This window comes from Natrix helvetica, assembly GCF_964273705.1.
Source record: "Natrix helvetica genome assembly, chromosome: Z".
Taxonomy (NCBI): Eukaryota; Metazoa; Chordata; class Lepidosauria; order Squamata; family Natricidae; genus Natrix; species Natrix helvetica.
The window spans coordinates 31365313-31383385 of record NC_138554.1 but is presented as its reverse complement, the minus strand read 5'-3'; the positions used below and the strand labels follow the sequence as shown (position 1 = coordinate 31383385).

Below are 18073 nucleotides of genomic sequence, written 5' to 3'. Positions count from 1 at the left end.
GTTAACCATAACCAAGTTTTTTCACTGTCCACTTTATCTTTTATTTTTTCCAGAAATTGACCATGTAAGGCTTCTGCCAACTCTCCATTCTTGATTTTATCACTTCTTTTCTGTATTCTTGTTTCGTCTGTTGGGCCTTCAGTAGATTTTTGTTCTTTACTTCGATTAATAGATGTTCTTGACTTTCTTTTAAATAATCAGCTAGTGCATGTTTTTCTTCTTCAACTATTTGCTTCACTTGTAATAATCCTCTGCCACCTGATTTTCGGGGCAGGTATAGTCTATCAATGTCACCACGTGGATGTAAACTGTAGTGCATTGTCATTAGTTTCCTTGTTTTTCGGTCCAAAATGTTCAAATCAGCTTGTGTCCAGTTAACTATACCAGCTGTGTATCTTATAACTGGTATTGCCCAGGTATTTATGGCCTTGATTGTATTTCCACCATTTAATTTAGATTTCAAAATTTTCCTAACTCTGTTGGTGTACTCTCTCCTGACAATATTTTTTACTTGTCCATGTTTGATGTTATCCAACTGCAAAATGCCTAAGTATTTGTAGGCTTCATTTTCGTTACATTTAATTAGTTGGCCATTGGGCATTTCAATTCCCTCACATGTAGTGATTTTGCCCCTTTTTATGGATACAGTGGCACATTTTTCCATGCCAAACTGCATTGAAATATCGGTGCTGAATACTCGGACAGTGTTTGTCAGTGATTGGATTTCTATTTCTGACTTTCCATAGAGTTTCAAATCATCCATATATAATAAATGTGAAATTTTTTCAGCTTCTTTGGCTGTTTGGTAGCCTAATTTCATTTTTTTTAAGATTACTGATAGTGGGATCATCGCAATGATGAAGAGAAGAGGTGAAAGTGAATCACCCTGGAAAATTCCTCGCTTGATATTAACCATTCCATAGTTCTCATTCCCTACTGCCAACTCAGTTCTCCATTGTTTCATCGCTTTTTCAGTGAAGGATGTAATATTTTTACTAATGCCAGTTGCTTCTAAGCATTTTATGATCCAACTATGTGGCAATGAGTCAAATGCTTTTTTATAATCAATCCAGACCATATTCAAGTTCGTTTTTCTTTTCTTACAATTTTCTAATATCATTTTATCAATTAGGAGCTGATCTTTTGTGCCCCTACTCCTTCTTTTGTTGCCTTTTTGCTCTACTGGCAAGATGTTGTTTGTTTCCAAATAATCCATAATGTTATCTGCAATAATGCCTGTGAGTAATTTAAAGGTTGTTGGCAAGCATGTTATTGGTCTGTAGTTTTCAGGTATTGTTCCTTTAGTTGCATCTTTCTGAATCAAGTATGTTTTTCCAGTTGTCAACCATTCATCAATTTGACCATTTTGTAAAATTTCATTCAGTTGCCTGGCCAACATTGCATGTAAACTGGTCAGATATTTGAGCCAGAAACCATGTAATTGATCATTTCCAGGTGATGTCCAATTCTTTACTTTTTTTACTCGATTTTTGACCATCTCAGTTGTTATTTCTAATACTTGCATTTGTTTGTTACCAATGCTTTCCTCAAAGTCATGTATCCACTTTGCTTCTTTATTGTAGTCCTTTGCATTTCCCCACAATTCTTTCCAGAATTCAGCTGTGGCCTGCTTTTCTGGTTTTTGACTTTTGGTGCCACCATTCACATTAAGACTTTGATAAAAACGCTGTTGGTCTGATCGAAATTGTTGATTTTATTTATACTGGATGATTCGTGCCTCATATCTTTCAATTTTTCTAGCTGTTGCTGTTATCTGCTCTTTTACAATCTCTACAGCTTCATTGATGTTTCTTGTATCCAATCTATATCTTCTGATTAGCTGATCTATGATTTTTCTATTTTTAAGCTGTTGCTCATGCATGTTCTTTAAGTTGCTAGCATCTGCCCTTAATTTTTTGACTTTTTGTTCTAATCGGATTTTCCACTTTGGCTTTGATGCTTTTTCAATTGTGTGATTAGGTACTTTGATTTTAATGCCTAGTTCATTAGTGACTATTACAGCTGCACTGTACATTAACTGATTTGTTTCCAATATGGATCCCGATTCAATTGTTGAAAGCACTGCATTAACCATTTTCATGATAGGACCCAAAATTTTCTTAGGGACAGTTTTTAATGATGGTAAACGTTGCCTTTCCTCCCTAGCCAGAAAATGCTCCATGATCTTGTCCTTCAGTTCATTTTGTTTTTGAGTTGGTTCATCAGTTGGTTCAATGGTAAGTAGTTCTGGTGGTAGTGTTTTTATTTCCTCTCCGGCAGCTTCCTCTGAGAGTTCTCCTATGATTTCTTTAGTTGTGTCATGAGCATCACTTATTTCCTCTTGTGATGTTGTTGTTGTTTTTTTGCAATTTGCCTGAATTTCCTCAAGTTCAACTTCGCTAAACACTTTATTTCGTATAATAAATCACCTTTGATCTGCTAGTCGTTGTCCACTAACATTTGAATCTGGATATTGTTGTTTCCATAAATCATACATTCGCTTTAAATAGCCTCTTTTTTTTGGCTCTGAGTTGTAATAACAGGCCATTATGGCACGATTTTCATCTGCACTATATTTCTGTCGTTTTGTTGGCTGGTCCACTTGTAGCCCACTTGTCGACAGATGCCCAGGGACCTCAACATCCGCCGCGGCCCTTGTTAACCTGCGCGATGACCGATGCGGTATAGAATTTTTATTCGTTTCTTTCACCATGTTGTATGGGTTGGCGAGTTTTTTTATGGGGCCAGGTTGCCAACCTTACCCCAACCCTCCTCCTTTCTCATCCGGGCTTGGGACCGGCAATGGCGGAGTTGTTGTTGTTGTTGTTGTTGTTGTTGTTGTTGTTGTTGTTATTATTATTATTATTATTATTATTATTATTATTATTATTATTATTATTAAAATCCCACACGTGCAAGTGGAGGGAAGGGGCACCCTGTCCCCCTCCCCTTCACTTTGTTTTTCTGCCCTCCTTTTCATTTGAGGGGTGTGATGGTGCAGTGGGATTATTCCTTTCCCCCCCCCCTGAGAGAGGAAGAGGAGGAGGATTACCAGAGATTTAGTGCAGAAGCAAAGCTGCCCTGTACCTCCCTTCATGCCACATTTGCAGATAAGGCAGCCTTAGCTTCCTTCCGGTTCAGAATGGAGCTTGTGCACATCATGTCTTGCTTGCATATCCTTGGCTGAGGAGCTGTGGGCAGGACATGGCAAGGCAATGGCTGGGCCTTAGTACAGGATAAAAGCCATGTCCTTTTGCATCCTGCTCAGACCCTCCTTAGGTGAGCAGCCAGCCGCCCTGCACTGCAAAGTGCCTTTGCTGCACTTTGGCACTTGTTTGAGGGGGCTCTCTCTGCACTTGTGCACTCTCCAGGCCCTGCCACAGTCAGCCAGGGGGTTGCAAGAGGAGAAGGAGGAGGACCACCTGAAAGGAAGCCTCTGCCATGACTAGCAATCAATTTCCAAAATGAAGAAATAAAAGTAGCAAAGCACCCCAAGGTGAGCTTGCTGGCTTGGCCCAGCCTCAGCTCTTCAAAAGAGAGACAAGAGACTCAGAAACAGAGAGAGGAGAAACACACACACACACACACACACACACACACACAGAGAGAGAGAGAGAGAGAGAGAGAGAGAGAGAGAGAGAGAGAGAGATGGGGGGGAGATCAGCTGATGAGTAAGGGCTTTCTCTGAGCCTGACACCTAAGGTGGGCATGGGAGGTTCAGCAGAGACAGCTCCCTTTTCCTGCTGCCCTGAACCTTTTAAAGCCACGGCTGGGCACTGCTGGTGTGGACCCCTTTTTGACTTAACTTTAACCTAACTTTATTGGATTTCTAGACCGCCCCTCTCTCAAAAGAGACTCAGGGCGGTGTACAGTCATATTAAAATAGTTGAACAGTAAATATACATGTTATAAGTATACAATAAATAAATTAAACATAGGACTGGAGAAGGTAGTAGAAGTTCCCTGTACAATTTAGTTAAGTTAGATTAATTTTTTTTAATTTTTTTTTAAAAAAGTTAAAAACTTTAACCTTAAAAGCTATCCCAAATAAAATATCTGCCAGGAGGTAAGAGTTGAACTATAAGTGGGCCAAGCCAGCTAGTCGGAACAGGTGAGTCTTAAGTTTTTGTCGGAAGGAGCGGAAGTCGGTAGTAGTTCTAATATCGGGGGGGAGGTCATTCCAGAGGGTTGGGCCCATCACAGAGAAGGCTCTACTCCTAGGCGCCGCCCATTGGCATTGCTTGGTAGACGGCACCCGGAGGAGTCCCTCCCTGTGTGAGCGAATTGGTCGCAGGGATGTATGTGGTAGAATGTGATCCCGCAGGTAATTAGGCCCTGTGCCATGGAGTGCTTTGAAGATGGTGATCAACACCTTGAAACGCACCCGAAAAACCACAGGTAGCCAGTGCAGCTCACGCAGGAAAGGTGTTATGTGGGAGTACCTAGTACTCCCCATGATGGCCCGCGCGGCCGCATTCTGAACTAGCTGTAGTCTTCGGGTACATCTCAAGGGGAGCCCCATGTAGAGAGCATTGCAGTAGTCCAGACGAGATGTCACCAGCGCATGAGTGATTGTGCGTAAGGCATCCCGGTCCAATAGGGGGCACAATTGGTGCACCAGGTGAACCTGGTGGAACGCCCCCCTTGCCACGGCTGCCACATGGTCATCCATCGACAGCTGGGCATCTAGGAGGATGCCCAAATTGCGCGCCCGTTCCACAGGGGGCAGTTGTTCGCCCCCTATGGCCAGTGATGGAATCAACTGGTTGAACCGAGGCGCCGGTAACCACAGCCACTCAGTCTTGGAGGGGTTAAGCTTTAGTCTGTTGTCCCCCATCCAGACAGGGACGGCTTCCAAACACCGGGACATCATTTCGACAGCCTCGTTGGGGTGGTTTGGGGTGGAAATGTACAGCTGAGTGTCATCAGCGTACAGATGGTATCCAACCCCAAAACCACGGATGATCTCACCCAGCGGCTTCACATATGTGTTGAACAGAAGGGGCGAGAGGACCGACCCCTGCGGCACCCCACAAGTGAGTGACCTCAGGGCCGACCTCTGCCCCCCTGCCAACACACATTGCGTCCGGTCGGAGAGGTAGGAGCCGAACCACCGCAAAACGGTGCCTCCAACTCCCATCCCCTCCAGCCGGCGCAATAGGATACCATGGTCGATGGTATCAAAAGCCACTGCTAGATCTAATAGGACCAGGATAGAGGAACAACCCCTATCCCTGGCCCTCCAGAGATCATCAACCAATGCGACCAAGGCCGTCTCCGTGCTGTGACCAGGTCGGAAACCGGACTGGCGCGGGTCTAGATAATCGGTTTCTTCCAGGTGTCGCGGAAACTGCTGTGCCACCACATTCTCTACAACCTTCACTAAAAAGGGAAGGTTGGAGACAGGACAATAATTAGCTAGTTCCATCGGGTCCAGGGAAGACCTCTTGAGTAAGGGCCTCACCACCGCCTCTTTCAAGGCGGCCGGTAGGGACCCCTCACCCAATGAAGCATTCACTAGGCCCAGGAGCCAGCCTCGTGTCACCTCCCAGGATGCCAGTACCAGCCAGGAGGGGCACGGGTCCAATAAACATGTAGTGCATCGCAGCCGTCCACGCAACCTGTCCAAATCCTCAGGGGCAACAGAATCAAACTGTTCCCAGAATGGTCTCTCAAGACTCGCTGCTGATGACTCCCCTGGTCCACTGAAGGGGGCCCATCCACTCCGGATCTGAGCGATTTTATCCTGCAGATATTCTCCAAACTCCTCTGCTCTGCCCTGTAAAGGCGCTTCCCGCGGCCTCTGTAATAAGAGGGAGTGGGTTACCCGAAACAGGGCAGCAGGGCGGTTATCGGCGGATGCAATAAGAGCGGCGCAATGTCTACATTTGGCCACTCTCAATGCCACAAGGTATGTCCTTAAATAGGTTCTTACCTGTGTTCGGTCAATTTCGGAACGAGAGGATCTTCATCTGCTCTCTAGGCATCTCTTGTGGCGTTTCATCACCCTCAGCTCCTCGGTAAACCAAGGGGAGAGGGTGGTTCTTTGCCACAGGAGAAGCCGCAAAGGCACAACCCGGTCTAAGGCCCCGGCGGCCGCACTATTCCATGCGGCTACCAGGTCCTCCATCCGGGAGCGGGTCAGGTTGACAGGAAGTGGCCCAAGCTCCGTCTGGAACCTATCCGTTTCCATCAGGCGCCTGGGGCTGAACCATCTAGGACATTCTGGTTCTGCCTTCCTGCGGTGGGGGGTAGTACCAGGGAAGTCAAGCCGGAGAAATGAGTGATCTGACCATGACAGGGGTGTGATGACTAAGTCCCCTATTCCCAGATCACTCGTCCACTGGCCAGAGACAAAAACAAGATCCAGTGTGTGGCCTCCCTCGTGCGTGGGGCCCTGAATTAATTGAGTCAGGTCCATGGCTGTCATGGAAGCCATGAACTCCCGGACCACCTCGGATGCTTCTCCCATCGACGGCAGGTTGAAATCCCCCATAACTAACAGTTTGGGGGTCTCAACTGCCATCTCTGCGATCAGCTCGAGGAGTTCGGGCAGGGCCGCTGATGTATTGCGAGGAGCCAAGTATACAATCAGCAGGCCCAACTATCTCCCTGGGTCCCATCTCATGCCCAGAGACTCACACCCGGATGTCTGTGGCACAGTGAACTCTCTCAGTTCCAGACTTTCCCGGATAATCACCTCTACCCCACCACCCCTACCCTGGGCCCGTGGCTGGTGGAATACGCGGTAGCCCGGTCTGCACATTTCCATGAGGGGCAGACCTCCCTTGTGGCCCAACCAGGTCTCCGTTATTCCTGCGAGGTCTGGCTCCCCCTCTGAAATCGGGTCTTTTATGAGGGGGGGGCTTGTTGACAACAGACCTCACATTACACAACATCAGCATCAGGCCCTGGCTCTGTAGATCCTGGCCACCTAGTATGCGGGGGTTGGTACAAGTGACCGGGCATGTCCACGGTCTCCCAACCGACTGCAAGTTTTTTGTCTGTCCTTGCACCCACCCCTCCCTACAACCGTTGGTATAACAGGGCCCTCTGTAGGAATGTTATTTCCCCCCCCTCTCCCCCGCTCCGCTCACTCCCCTCGTGACCACACCTGTTCGCCTGGCTCTAATCCCATTCCTGGTCTGTTTAGCCCTCCCCTCCACTTTGGAGCCCCCTAAAACTGTTAAAAAACTTTTTATTAAAAATCCCCTGAACTTCCGTTTCCTCCACCTCTCTGGGTTAACAAACCCGTCATCAAGGTGGGCCCTTGAAAGGGCAGGGGGGACTCTCGCAGCAGCAGCAGATCCAACCTCGAATAAATCTTGTTACACACAGGGCCGCATGTGTTTTCGGGTGCTGTGGTTGTTTTTCTGGTTTTATAAGCCGGGATTCCCTACAAAGGGGGTAGTTGTCCATCCCTAGGTGGAAAGGATGGGGTGGTGAGTTTGCCAGCTGATCTATGGATGGAGCTGAGGTGCAGTTCATGGTGGACGGTAAGGGTAAAGCCCAAAGTCAGAGTGGTAAAGTTGGTAGCTGAGGATAAGCGAGCGGAAGAGGCAAGAGGCAAGTTATCAGGAAAGCAAAGCAAAAACCGTGGGGTGAGTGTTGAAACCTTAGGCGTGTGGCCACTCGTTTCTCCAGCGTCTCCCCCTCCATGACCTGCCTTCATCGCAAGTGGCCCTCCGCCTACTCGGCGACCCAGAGCCGTGTTCCGAGGCCCGCAGGACTGTTTTAATCTCCTCCACAGTCCTCCTAAAGATCTTCCGGCGCCGTCCTGCACCTCGGGCCTCATTCTCCCTCTCGCGGCCCGCCCCGCTGGTCTGGTGCTTATGGCGACCGAGGAGTTCGGCGCTCGGCGTCTCCAACTGCCCCCGCCATCGCCACCTCCATGCCGTCGCCATTTGAGCCGCTCGGGTTGTTAGGGTTGCCCCCATCACCGCTCCTGTCCTCGTTGTTTCTCCGCTCGCTCCATTTCACTCCGTCCCCCACCACCTCGCTCAGAGATGTTCAAAAACGCTCGGAAAACGCCAGCTCCGAATGCCAGCTCCGAACGGTACTCCCAGCTCCAGCTCCAGCTGGCCGTTCTCCTACTCCCATCCGGCTATCCGACCACCCCGGTGCACCAACCTGGATCAAGGATGAAGCCAGGGGTGGTCGCCAACAAACTCCCCGGCCCTCGAGGTGGAAACAGGACCGGCAGCATCCCTACTTCTCAAAAAGCCCCCGCGATCCTGTGGAGCTTAGAGGCAAGCCGCCATTCCCTCGGAAGCTCCTCCTCCTCCTTTGTGCTGATAAATAAATAAAGGGAGACTAGTATAGATCTATTTCGAGTAATTAGCTCTCATCAGCTAGCCATACCCTTACTGGGATTTGAACCCGGGCTGTATATATCTTAGGCAGGAGTTTTAGCCTCTAAGCCACGGGCTCTGTTCCTTATCAGTTGAGCCAGGGAAATAGGTATGTATTTGTGTTACAACCTCTGGTATGCCTAAATATGGGAGGAAGGTCACTACTCCCTCTTTCTGTCCTTCGACTTATCACAAAGACCATGCAGGCAGAAAACCATATTTTTATTTTTAATGTTGTCTTTTTATATTAGTGTTATATTTGTACTGATAAATAAATAAAGGGAGACTAGTATAGATCTATTTCGAGCTAATTAGCTCTCATCAGCTAGCCATACCCTTACTGGGATTTGATATACAGCCCGAGTTCAAATCCCAGTAAGGGTATGGCTAGCTGATGAGAGCTTTATTTATTTATCAGTACAAATACAACACAAATATAAAAAAAAGGCAACATTACAAATAAAAATATGGTTTTCTGCCTGCATGGTCTTCTGTGATAAGCCGAAGGACAGAAAGAGGGAGTAGTGACCTTCCTCCCATATTTAGGCATACCAGGGGTTGTAACACAAATACATATCTATCTATCTATCTATCTATCTATCTATCTATCTATCTATCTATCTATCTATCTATCATCTGTCTATCTATCTATCTATCTATCTATCTATCTATCTATCATCTATCTATCTATCTATCATCTATCTATCTATCTATCTATCTATCTATCTATCTATCTATCTATACACACATACATACACACACACACACATACACACACATACATATATACATATATACATACATATATACATACACACAAATAGTATGTATATGCCAGCTGTTGAAATGTCTCTGACTCAACAAAGAGCTATTCTGTTTTGTCTAGAAAACTCCTCTATCACTATCCCCTTTTGCTGAAAAAAGACGCTTCCAGTTCGACTTTGGGACACACACACACACACACACACACACATGTAGTGAAGGTCAGGCTCTTCCCCTGGTTGTGGCATGCAGAATAGAGGGTGAGATATTTTAAAAGATAGAGGTCAAAGAGAATCACAAATGATTAAATATGTGTCAGGGGTTTCTTCTCACTTGAATGTGTTTCACCTCTCACAATTTACACTGTAGCCCTCATTCTGTTAATAATCTGAGATATTATTATTATTGCATGTGATATCATAACTGGTCCTGGAGGAAGTTATTGGGTTCTTAGTGGCCAATTATATTAATGAGCATACATGTCTGTTTTATTTATATTTGCTAAATGTGTCAATAAGCACACAGAAGTCATTTTTACTTTGGTGCACAAGTCTCTTGAGAGAAATAAAACAAAATTAATAAACATTCAAAGAGAAATATCTATGACTACAGAGATATATTTTACTACATGAAAATTAGTAGGGCAGCATTGATAGTGATAGAAAGAGATTTGGAAAGATTTCTGTGTAGACTTTTTAAAAAATGAGTTAACTACATATTTAACATTGGTACCTTTTCCATATAATAATAATGAATAAAAAATAGTTATAATCAGCAGAAATTTGGACCAAACCTTCATGCATGAACTGATCACTAATAAAAGTATTAGTGTTGACAAAGTTATCTCATCATCTATCTGTATATCAGTAAAAAAAAATGCATGGTAAGATTCCTACATCTCTGTCTATTTCTCTGTTTTTAAACAAGTTAAATATTATTGCTGAAAATGTATTTGGCATTTGACACTTGAAAATAATGCTGAGATGTCAGAGTTCAAAGGTGCAATAGTTGTGTCACATTTTCTGTCCAAACTCCACTACGGACATTATTGGTTTGTCCTGAATGTGATACTGACTTTTCAAGTTGAATTTTCATTTCCTTCTGATTACTGGAGATGGGAAATTCTTAATTTATTGGGCCAATATTTGAAATCTTTTGATTAACTATATTTCAAAATAGTATAATTGTGTCTTTATCACCAAGCGAATATCAAAAATTTTATTTAACAATATGTCATTAAGCATATGTATATTGTTTTATGTATATTGTTTTTATGTATGACTTTCAAGTGTTTTTATCAGTGGTGAAATTATTACTTTTTTATTACCGGTTCTGTGTGTTTGGCTTGGTGGGCATGATATGGCTTGGTGAGCATTGCAGGGGAAGGATGCTGCAAAATCTCCATTCCCACCCCACTCTGGGGTCAGCCAGAGGAGGAATTTGCCAGTTCTCTGAACTACTCAAAATTTCCACTACTGGTTCTCCAGAACCTGCTGGATTTCACCCCTGGTTTTTATTCTATTATTTTATCCCAATATGTTAGAGAGAATACAACCCCCCCAAAAAAAGCCCACCACCATCACTTACATAAATCGCCATAGAGAAATTATACAAGGAGCAATGTCTGCTCTTTCCAAGTAACAGACATAGCAAGTTATGTTTATATTTATTGGTAAATTTTACATTGTCTTTCCTCTAGAAGTGCAAAGCACCATAGATAGATTTTTTCCCAATTTTCCAACAGTACCACAATCCTGGTGTCCAGACACATTACAATGGGCCTAATTATTCTGAGTAAACTTTCATTTATGTAAATAGACTTGAATCAGTGTTGTTCTACTCCCTAGCCAATGCTTTTGATAACTACATGAGATAATAAAACTGAAAAGAGGATAGAAGGAAAAATGTGAGGTTGGTAGTTGGCCCTTTAGTTCAGGTGGGCAAAAATTGAAAAAAGTATTTTTATCCTCATCCTACATTCCTGTTTTCTGTGTTCTGATTCTCTATCATTCTCTCCATGCTTTATGTTTCCTAATGTTTTCATATCTCACCACATATCAAAATGCCAACTACAAAATTTTCAGTCAGTTTTTATTTACGGTCACAGACCAAAATACAAGTACTACAAAGAGACATAAGAGAATTGATCATTTATTTATTTATTTTATTTATTTATTTATTCTTCGCATTTCTAAACCGCCCCCTCTCCCAAAAAGGGACTCGGGGCGGTGTACAGTCCACACAACAAATAACAAATAAAATACAAATATAAATATAAATATACGTATATATGTGAAGGAGGTTAAAATTAAGAGTACTGTACAGAAGAATAAATATGGGTCTAAAAGCCCTAAAAACAATTAAAAATTAAAACATTACCCTTAAAATAACCAGATGAGAGTATACTACCAGGAGTTCATAGTTGTAACATTTATAATTATGCCAGGCCAGCTAATCGGAACAGGTGAGTCTTCAATTTTTGTCGGAAGGAGCGGAAGTCCAAGGTGGTTCTAATGTCGGGGGGGAGGTCATTCCAGAGGGTTGGGCCCATCACAGAGAAGGCTCTACTCCTTGGCGCCGCCCACTGGCATTGCCTAGTGGACGGCACCTGGAGAAGGCCCTCCCTGTGAGAGCAGATTGGCCGCAGGGATGTATGTGGGAGGATGCGATCCCGCAAGTAACTAGGTCCTGAGCCATGGAGCGCTTTAAAGTTAGTAATCAGGACCTTGAAACGCACCCGAAAAACCACAGGTACCCAGTGCAGCTCGCGCAGGAGCGGTGTTACGTGGGAGAATCTAGACCTCCCCATAATAACCCGCGCGGCCGCGTTCTGGACTAGCTGCAGTCTCAGGGCACGTCCCAAGGGAAGCCCCATGTAGAGAGCATTACAGTAGTCTAGGCGAGATGTCACCAGCGCATGAGTGACTGTGCGTAGGGCATCCCGGTCCAGTAGGGGGCGCAATTGGCGCACCAGGCGAACCTGGTGGAACGCCCCCCTTGCCACGGCTGCCACATGGTCATCCATTGACAGCCGGGCATCTAGGAGGACGCCCAAATTGCGCACCCGTTCCACAGGGGGCAGTAGCTCGTCCCCTATGGCCAGCGATGGAGTCAGCTGGCTGAACCGAGGTGCCGGAAGCCACATCCACTCAGTCATGGAGGGGTTGAGTTTGAGTCTGTTGTCCCCCATCCAGACCCCGACGACTTCCAAACACCGGGACATCACTGCGACAGCCTCGTTGGGGTGGTTTGGGGTTGAAATGTACAGCTGAGTATCATCAGCGTACAGATGGTATTCAACCCCAAAACCACGGATGATCTCGCCCAGCGGCTTCATAGCATCATAGCAATCAGTCACCAGAAGTTTAACTAAGGAAAGTTACAGACTTCTCCTCTAACCTCCAAAATTTTATCTAACTGAATTTTCATCCTTTCTTTCTTTGCAGTTATGCCAGCTGGTAATAAATAAAACATGGAGAACCAAACCACAGTGCCTTACTTTCTGCTTCTGGAATTCTCAAAAAATCGACATCTGCAGATTTTGCATTTTTTCTTCTTCTTTCTGTTGTATGTGGCAACTGTTATAGCAAATCTTCTCATCATCTCTGCAGTCGCTTTTGACCATCGACTACATAGCCCCATGTTCTTCTTTCTCATGAATTTGGGTCTGCAGGACGTGGGCATTGTTTCAGTCATTGTCCCCAAATCCATGACAAATTCTCTCATGAACACCAGAAAAATCTCTTATTTTGGTTGTGCTGCTCAGATATTTCTCTTTCTCTTCTTTGGAGCTTCTGATTTCTCCCTCCTGGCAGTCGTGGCGTATGATCGATATGTTGCAATTTGTCATCCATTGCACTATGAGATGATAATGAATTGGAAAGCCTGCACTGTAATGATTCTTCTAGTGTGGGTTACAGGTCTCCTCTATGGACTGTTGCATACTACTAGTACTTTTTCCATCCTTTTTTGTTCTAATGTGGTCAACCAATTCTTCTGTGAAATTCCACAATTGCTGAATCTATCCTGCACTGGCTTAAATCTACTTGAGGTTGGAATTCTTGTGGCCAATGTCATTGCTGTACTAGGCTGTTTTACTTTTATAGTTGTATCTTATGCAGTGATATTCAAGACAGTGTTACGAATCCCTTCTGAAAAAGGAAGGCAAAAAGCCTTATCTACTTGTATTCCCCATCTTACGGTAGTGTTTATGTTAGTATTAAATGGATGCATTGCCTATCTGAGACCTTCCTCTTGCACTCCATCTTACTTAGATATTGGACTGACTGTTCTGTATGCCCTCCTTCCACCTCTGTTCAATCCAATCATCTACAGCATGAGAAATAAGAATATCAAATGTGTCCTTTCTAAACTGTGGAGATTCTGACAAATTCTTTTAACATTGTTTATATTCTATTCATTATATATATATTTATTTTTCCTCTCTTTTCATTTACTCATGTGAAAATATGGCATAATGTGCTTATGTGGAATGGAGGCAAAGTTTTGCCAATGTCCTCCACTTTTAATTCAATATACTTTACAGATGCTAAATAGGGATTTTTGGCAGCTCTGGCATCCTACACACTAATCATTCTTTATGTTTAGTGAAGTGAATATCAAAGTGTAATGTGATTGGGGGAAATAGGTAGCAATATCAGTAGCACTTAGATTTATATACTGCTTTACAGTGCTTTACAGTCCTCTGTAAGGTTTTTAGAGAATCAGCATATGGCCGCTAACAAACTGGATCCTCATTTTACGCACCTCAGAAATATGGAAGGCTGAGTCAACCTTGGGCCAATGAGATCCGTACTGCCAAACTGCTGGCAGCCTGTGATCAGCAGAAGTAGCCTGCAGTAATGCATTCTATGCACTATGCAACTGAATTGTCAGATGGAGAGCCAACCTGCCTAGAATCTGACTCTAGGTATCTTCTTATGCTTGTATCTTACTCTGTGCATTCCTTAAAACTTTTGATTACTTTTTAATCGTTGAATTTTTTAAAAAAATAAAAATAAAAACACTGAAATAATAAAAATGCTGAAATCTCTTTCTTGGCCATATGGATTGTAATGGTTTCCTCTAGAGAAGTTGCAGAGAACAGAGGGGAAAAATCTCTCCTGATTGAAGGGAACAATGTATTGCTGAAAACAAAAATTAACAACAAAACTGAGTATGCATATACTGATTTTCTAAAGCATATGTCTCCATTGCAGCCTTTCTAAATTTTATTTAGAAAATTTATGTTTCTTCTGCCAGTGTTCTTATTGTTTCTATGGATTTACTGTATTAGTCTATCATCAGTATTTTATAGGCTTCTATAAGATTACATTATATCTCATTTTATGAACCATGTTTTAGGTCTGCATTTAAAATGTACTCAAGCAGCCAAATGCACCCGAGAAAGTAATGGAATATAACAATAAACTATCATCTTGTTTGTTGATTGTCCCACCACCAATTCCACTGGTTTCTATGATGTTATTGCAATTCATAAGGTTTTTATGGGTTTATTTGAACTTTTTTCTTCCTCTTCCCTTTTTATTTTTTCCAGAATTCTGTGTTAATGAGCAGGGCTTAGATGGGCTTAACTAGCACAGTCCTCAGCTGTTCTCCTAGCTGTTGTGGGCAGAATACAGGGTGGGATTTCTTAAAAGCTAGAGGTGAAAGAGACTTCCAAGTAATGAAACAAAGTTCGGGGACATCTTCTCACTTAATAATGGTAATGTTTCACCTCTCACAATTTGGACTGCTGGAATCAATGGAGCCTGAACTCTGTTAACATTATTCTGAGATATTGTTATTTTATGGGATAACTGCAACTGAAGCTTTGGGAGATAGCAATAAAGTTATTTATTGCCAACTATGTTAAGAAGCACAAATAAGTCAGTTTTATTTCACTTTTCGCAGTCTTGGTTTCTAAAAGGGAGGCTGTCTACATTATTCTAGAAAACTGTGTTGGAAGGGAAATTTCATCTGGTTCAGTTCCAAGCTGGAGAAAGACGTTGAAATCAAAATGGAATGTAGAGGTTGATTGGAAAGGAGGCCCATTTATTGGTGAACAGAACCATCAGGATTTATGGTTCTGGGCAGCTTACAAAATGGAGTTTAGAGTGGGTGGGTTTTTATGCCTTCTGGATTCCTATGGAGTCATGTAGGGGTCTGCTCTATAGGCAAAAAGGGAAATGCAAATCCTAAGTGTTTGTCTGAGGTAGTTTTGTCAACATTTTGCTTGTGGCTTACCTGAGTTTCTGTCATGATCCAGTCTTTCTGAATGGATTATCAAATCTGCCTTACTAAAAGTTGGGCACCTCAGTTTCTATTTGGGGCAGTGAAACTCGGGCTAGTTTCTGCCTCCTTAAGATTTTTTTTTAATTTCTCTTTTAGAGAAAATATTTTATCCTGACTTTTCAAATATTTTCCAAAGTATTTTTTTCTCTTGGAGCAGGGTGGGGATTCCCATAGTTAACACTAATGGCAATTTTTTAGCAACACATTTGATAAAGACACACACACACACACACACACACACACACACACACACACACACACACACACACACACACACACACACACACACACACACACATATATATATATATATATATATATTTGTGTTAGAACCCCTGGTATGACCTAATATGGGAGGGAGCTCACTCCTCCCTCTTTCTGTCCTTTCGGCTCATCACAGAAAACCATCCAGGCAGAAACCCATATTTTTATTTTTAATGTTGCCTTTTTATATTTGTGTTGTATTTATTTTATCAGCACAAATACAACACACACACACACACACACACACACACACACACACACACACACACATATATATATATATATATATATATATATATATATATATATATATACATACACACACACACACACACACACACACACACACACACACACACACACACACATATATATATATATATATATATATATATATATATATATATACACACACACACACACACACACACACATACATACATACATACATAATACAAGAAGAGACAAATTAGTTAGCCAAAGTAACAGTTCTACAAAACCCATATTGCAAGTAATACAGAGTCCACCCTAAATAACCGTCAGTTTTCTATCTTTTGTAGTTTACCATTAGCACCCCACAGTGATGTGCGGTGAGGTTTATGGCTGGTGAGGCTGGTGATATCATCAGGAAGGCAGGGAATGGGACCACGTGTGCAGGAAGCTGAGGTAGCCTCCGCCTCCCATACACATGGTCCCATTCCCCGCCTTCCTGAGTCAACATGAAGGGGACTGCGGAGCGCAAGCCATGGTACCACGGAGCGTGCTGAGTCAACATGAAGGGGATCACGGAGTGCGAGCCAGCAGAGTGCACTCTGCGGTACCCTTCATTTTGACTCTGGGAGGCAAGGAATCACACCATGTGTGCCTTTCCCCTTTTTTTTCTTTTCATGATGAGAGCTGTGAGGCTCTGCCTCCCCTGCCTCCCCTGACCGCACGTCCCTGGCAACCCAATCTATTTAGATTTATGATTATCTCTCCTATATTCCAGTGTGCATATCTGTGTGTGTGTGTGTGTGTGTGTGTGTGTGTATGTATGTATATGTGTGTATACATACATACATATATATATACACATACATACATACATGCATGCATTCATGCATGCATACATAGTATGCATGTGGCAGCTGTTGAAATGTCTCTGACTCACTAAAGAGCTATTCTGTTTTCTCTAGAAAACTCCTCTATCACTATCCCCGTTTGCTGAGAAAAGAAGCTTCCAGTTCGGCTTTGGGACACAAACACACACACACACGCACGCACACGCGCGCACGCGCGCACACACACACACACACACACACAGCAAAGGTCAGGCTCTTCCCCTGGTTGTGGCATGCAGAATAGAGGGTGAGATATTTTAAAAGATAGAGGTCAAAGAGAATCACAAATGATTAAATATGTGTCAGGGGTTTCTTCTCACTTGAATGTGCTTCACATAATATATACAAAAAACAATATCACTATTTTCTGATATCTCTGCTACCACCCTCACAATATTTTTGTAAATGTATATAAAATAGAAGATTCACCATGTACTTTGGGGCTCAGTTTAAATGCATTTGTGGGTACTTATGGAATTTTAGGTGACATACGTCACTTATTTAGAGGAAAATGAGGGGCTTTCCGCTAAAGGGATATGAAATTTTCTCATACATTTATAGTGCTCTTGTTTAATTGCTTTATCTGTGGATATTTCTTGTCTACATTATAGAACTGCTATAGTTATGATTTTTCATTGCTTTGCTGAATGAACTCAACTTTTAGGAGGATGTGATTATTTCATTCTAATCCATGAACCTCCTATTTTAATTTTGTGTGGAGAAAAGGAATGATTCCATACCTCTTTAAGTATCTTTCTAATTTGTAATGTCACTTGCATCTGAGGATGTCTGTCTGTGTGAGCCTTTGGCTTGGTGAAAAAGTCAGCATTCTATCAAGGGTAAAGATAAAGCAGATATTAGATTTCTGCAAATCTGTTTATGAATAATTTTCACCAATTGTTGAAGTCCTGAAAGAGATAAGAGGTGAAATTGCTTGGGATGTTTTATGATTAGAGACATCTCCCATATCACATTAAATAAGGATCAGTGGTTTTATTGTGGAAAAAAAACCTATAATCTGTTGGAATCTCAAAACAAAATCATAAATTGCAATTATAAAAGTTATTAACTACATTCACATCAGCATACTAATCCCAAAATCAAATCAAAAGTCAGCATTCTATCAAAGATACATTTAAAGAGGCAAATTGAAAATACAAGAAAATCCATGTTAGTCACCCAGTGCAACAGTACTATAAAATCCATATTGCAAATATTACAAATATCCATCCTACATGGCAGTCAGTTCCCTACCTTATAGTAATTTGCATACTACTTAAACTGGGTTGTTTGCATATCTGA

The 18073-nt window shown here is 42.7% G+C and overlaps 1 protein-coding gene across 1 annotated transcript; it reads left to right on the top strand.

The window, feature by feature from the left end:
- Positions 1–12585: 12585 nt before the first annotated feature.
- Positions 12586–13500, top strand: LOC309401835 (olfactory receptor 14A16-like; the record flags this gene model as incomplete). The annotated part of the gene is made up of 1 exon (XM_081971123.1): positions 12586–13500. One exon carries the CDS (start codon positions 12586–12588, stop codon positions 13498–13500), a length of 915 nt encoding a protein of 304 aa, XP_081827249.1.
- Positions 13501–18073: the final 4573 nt, after the last annotated feature.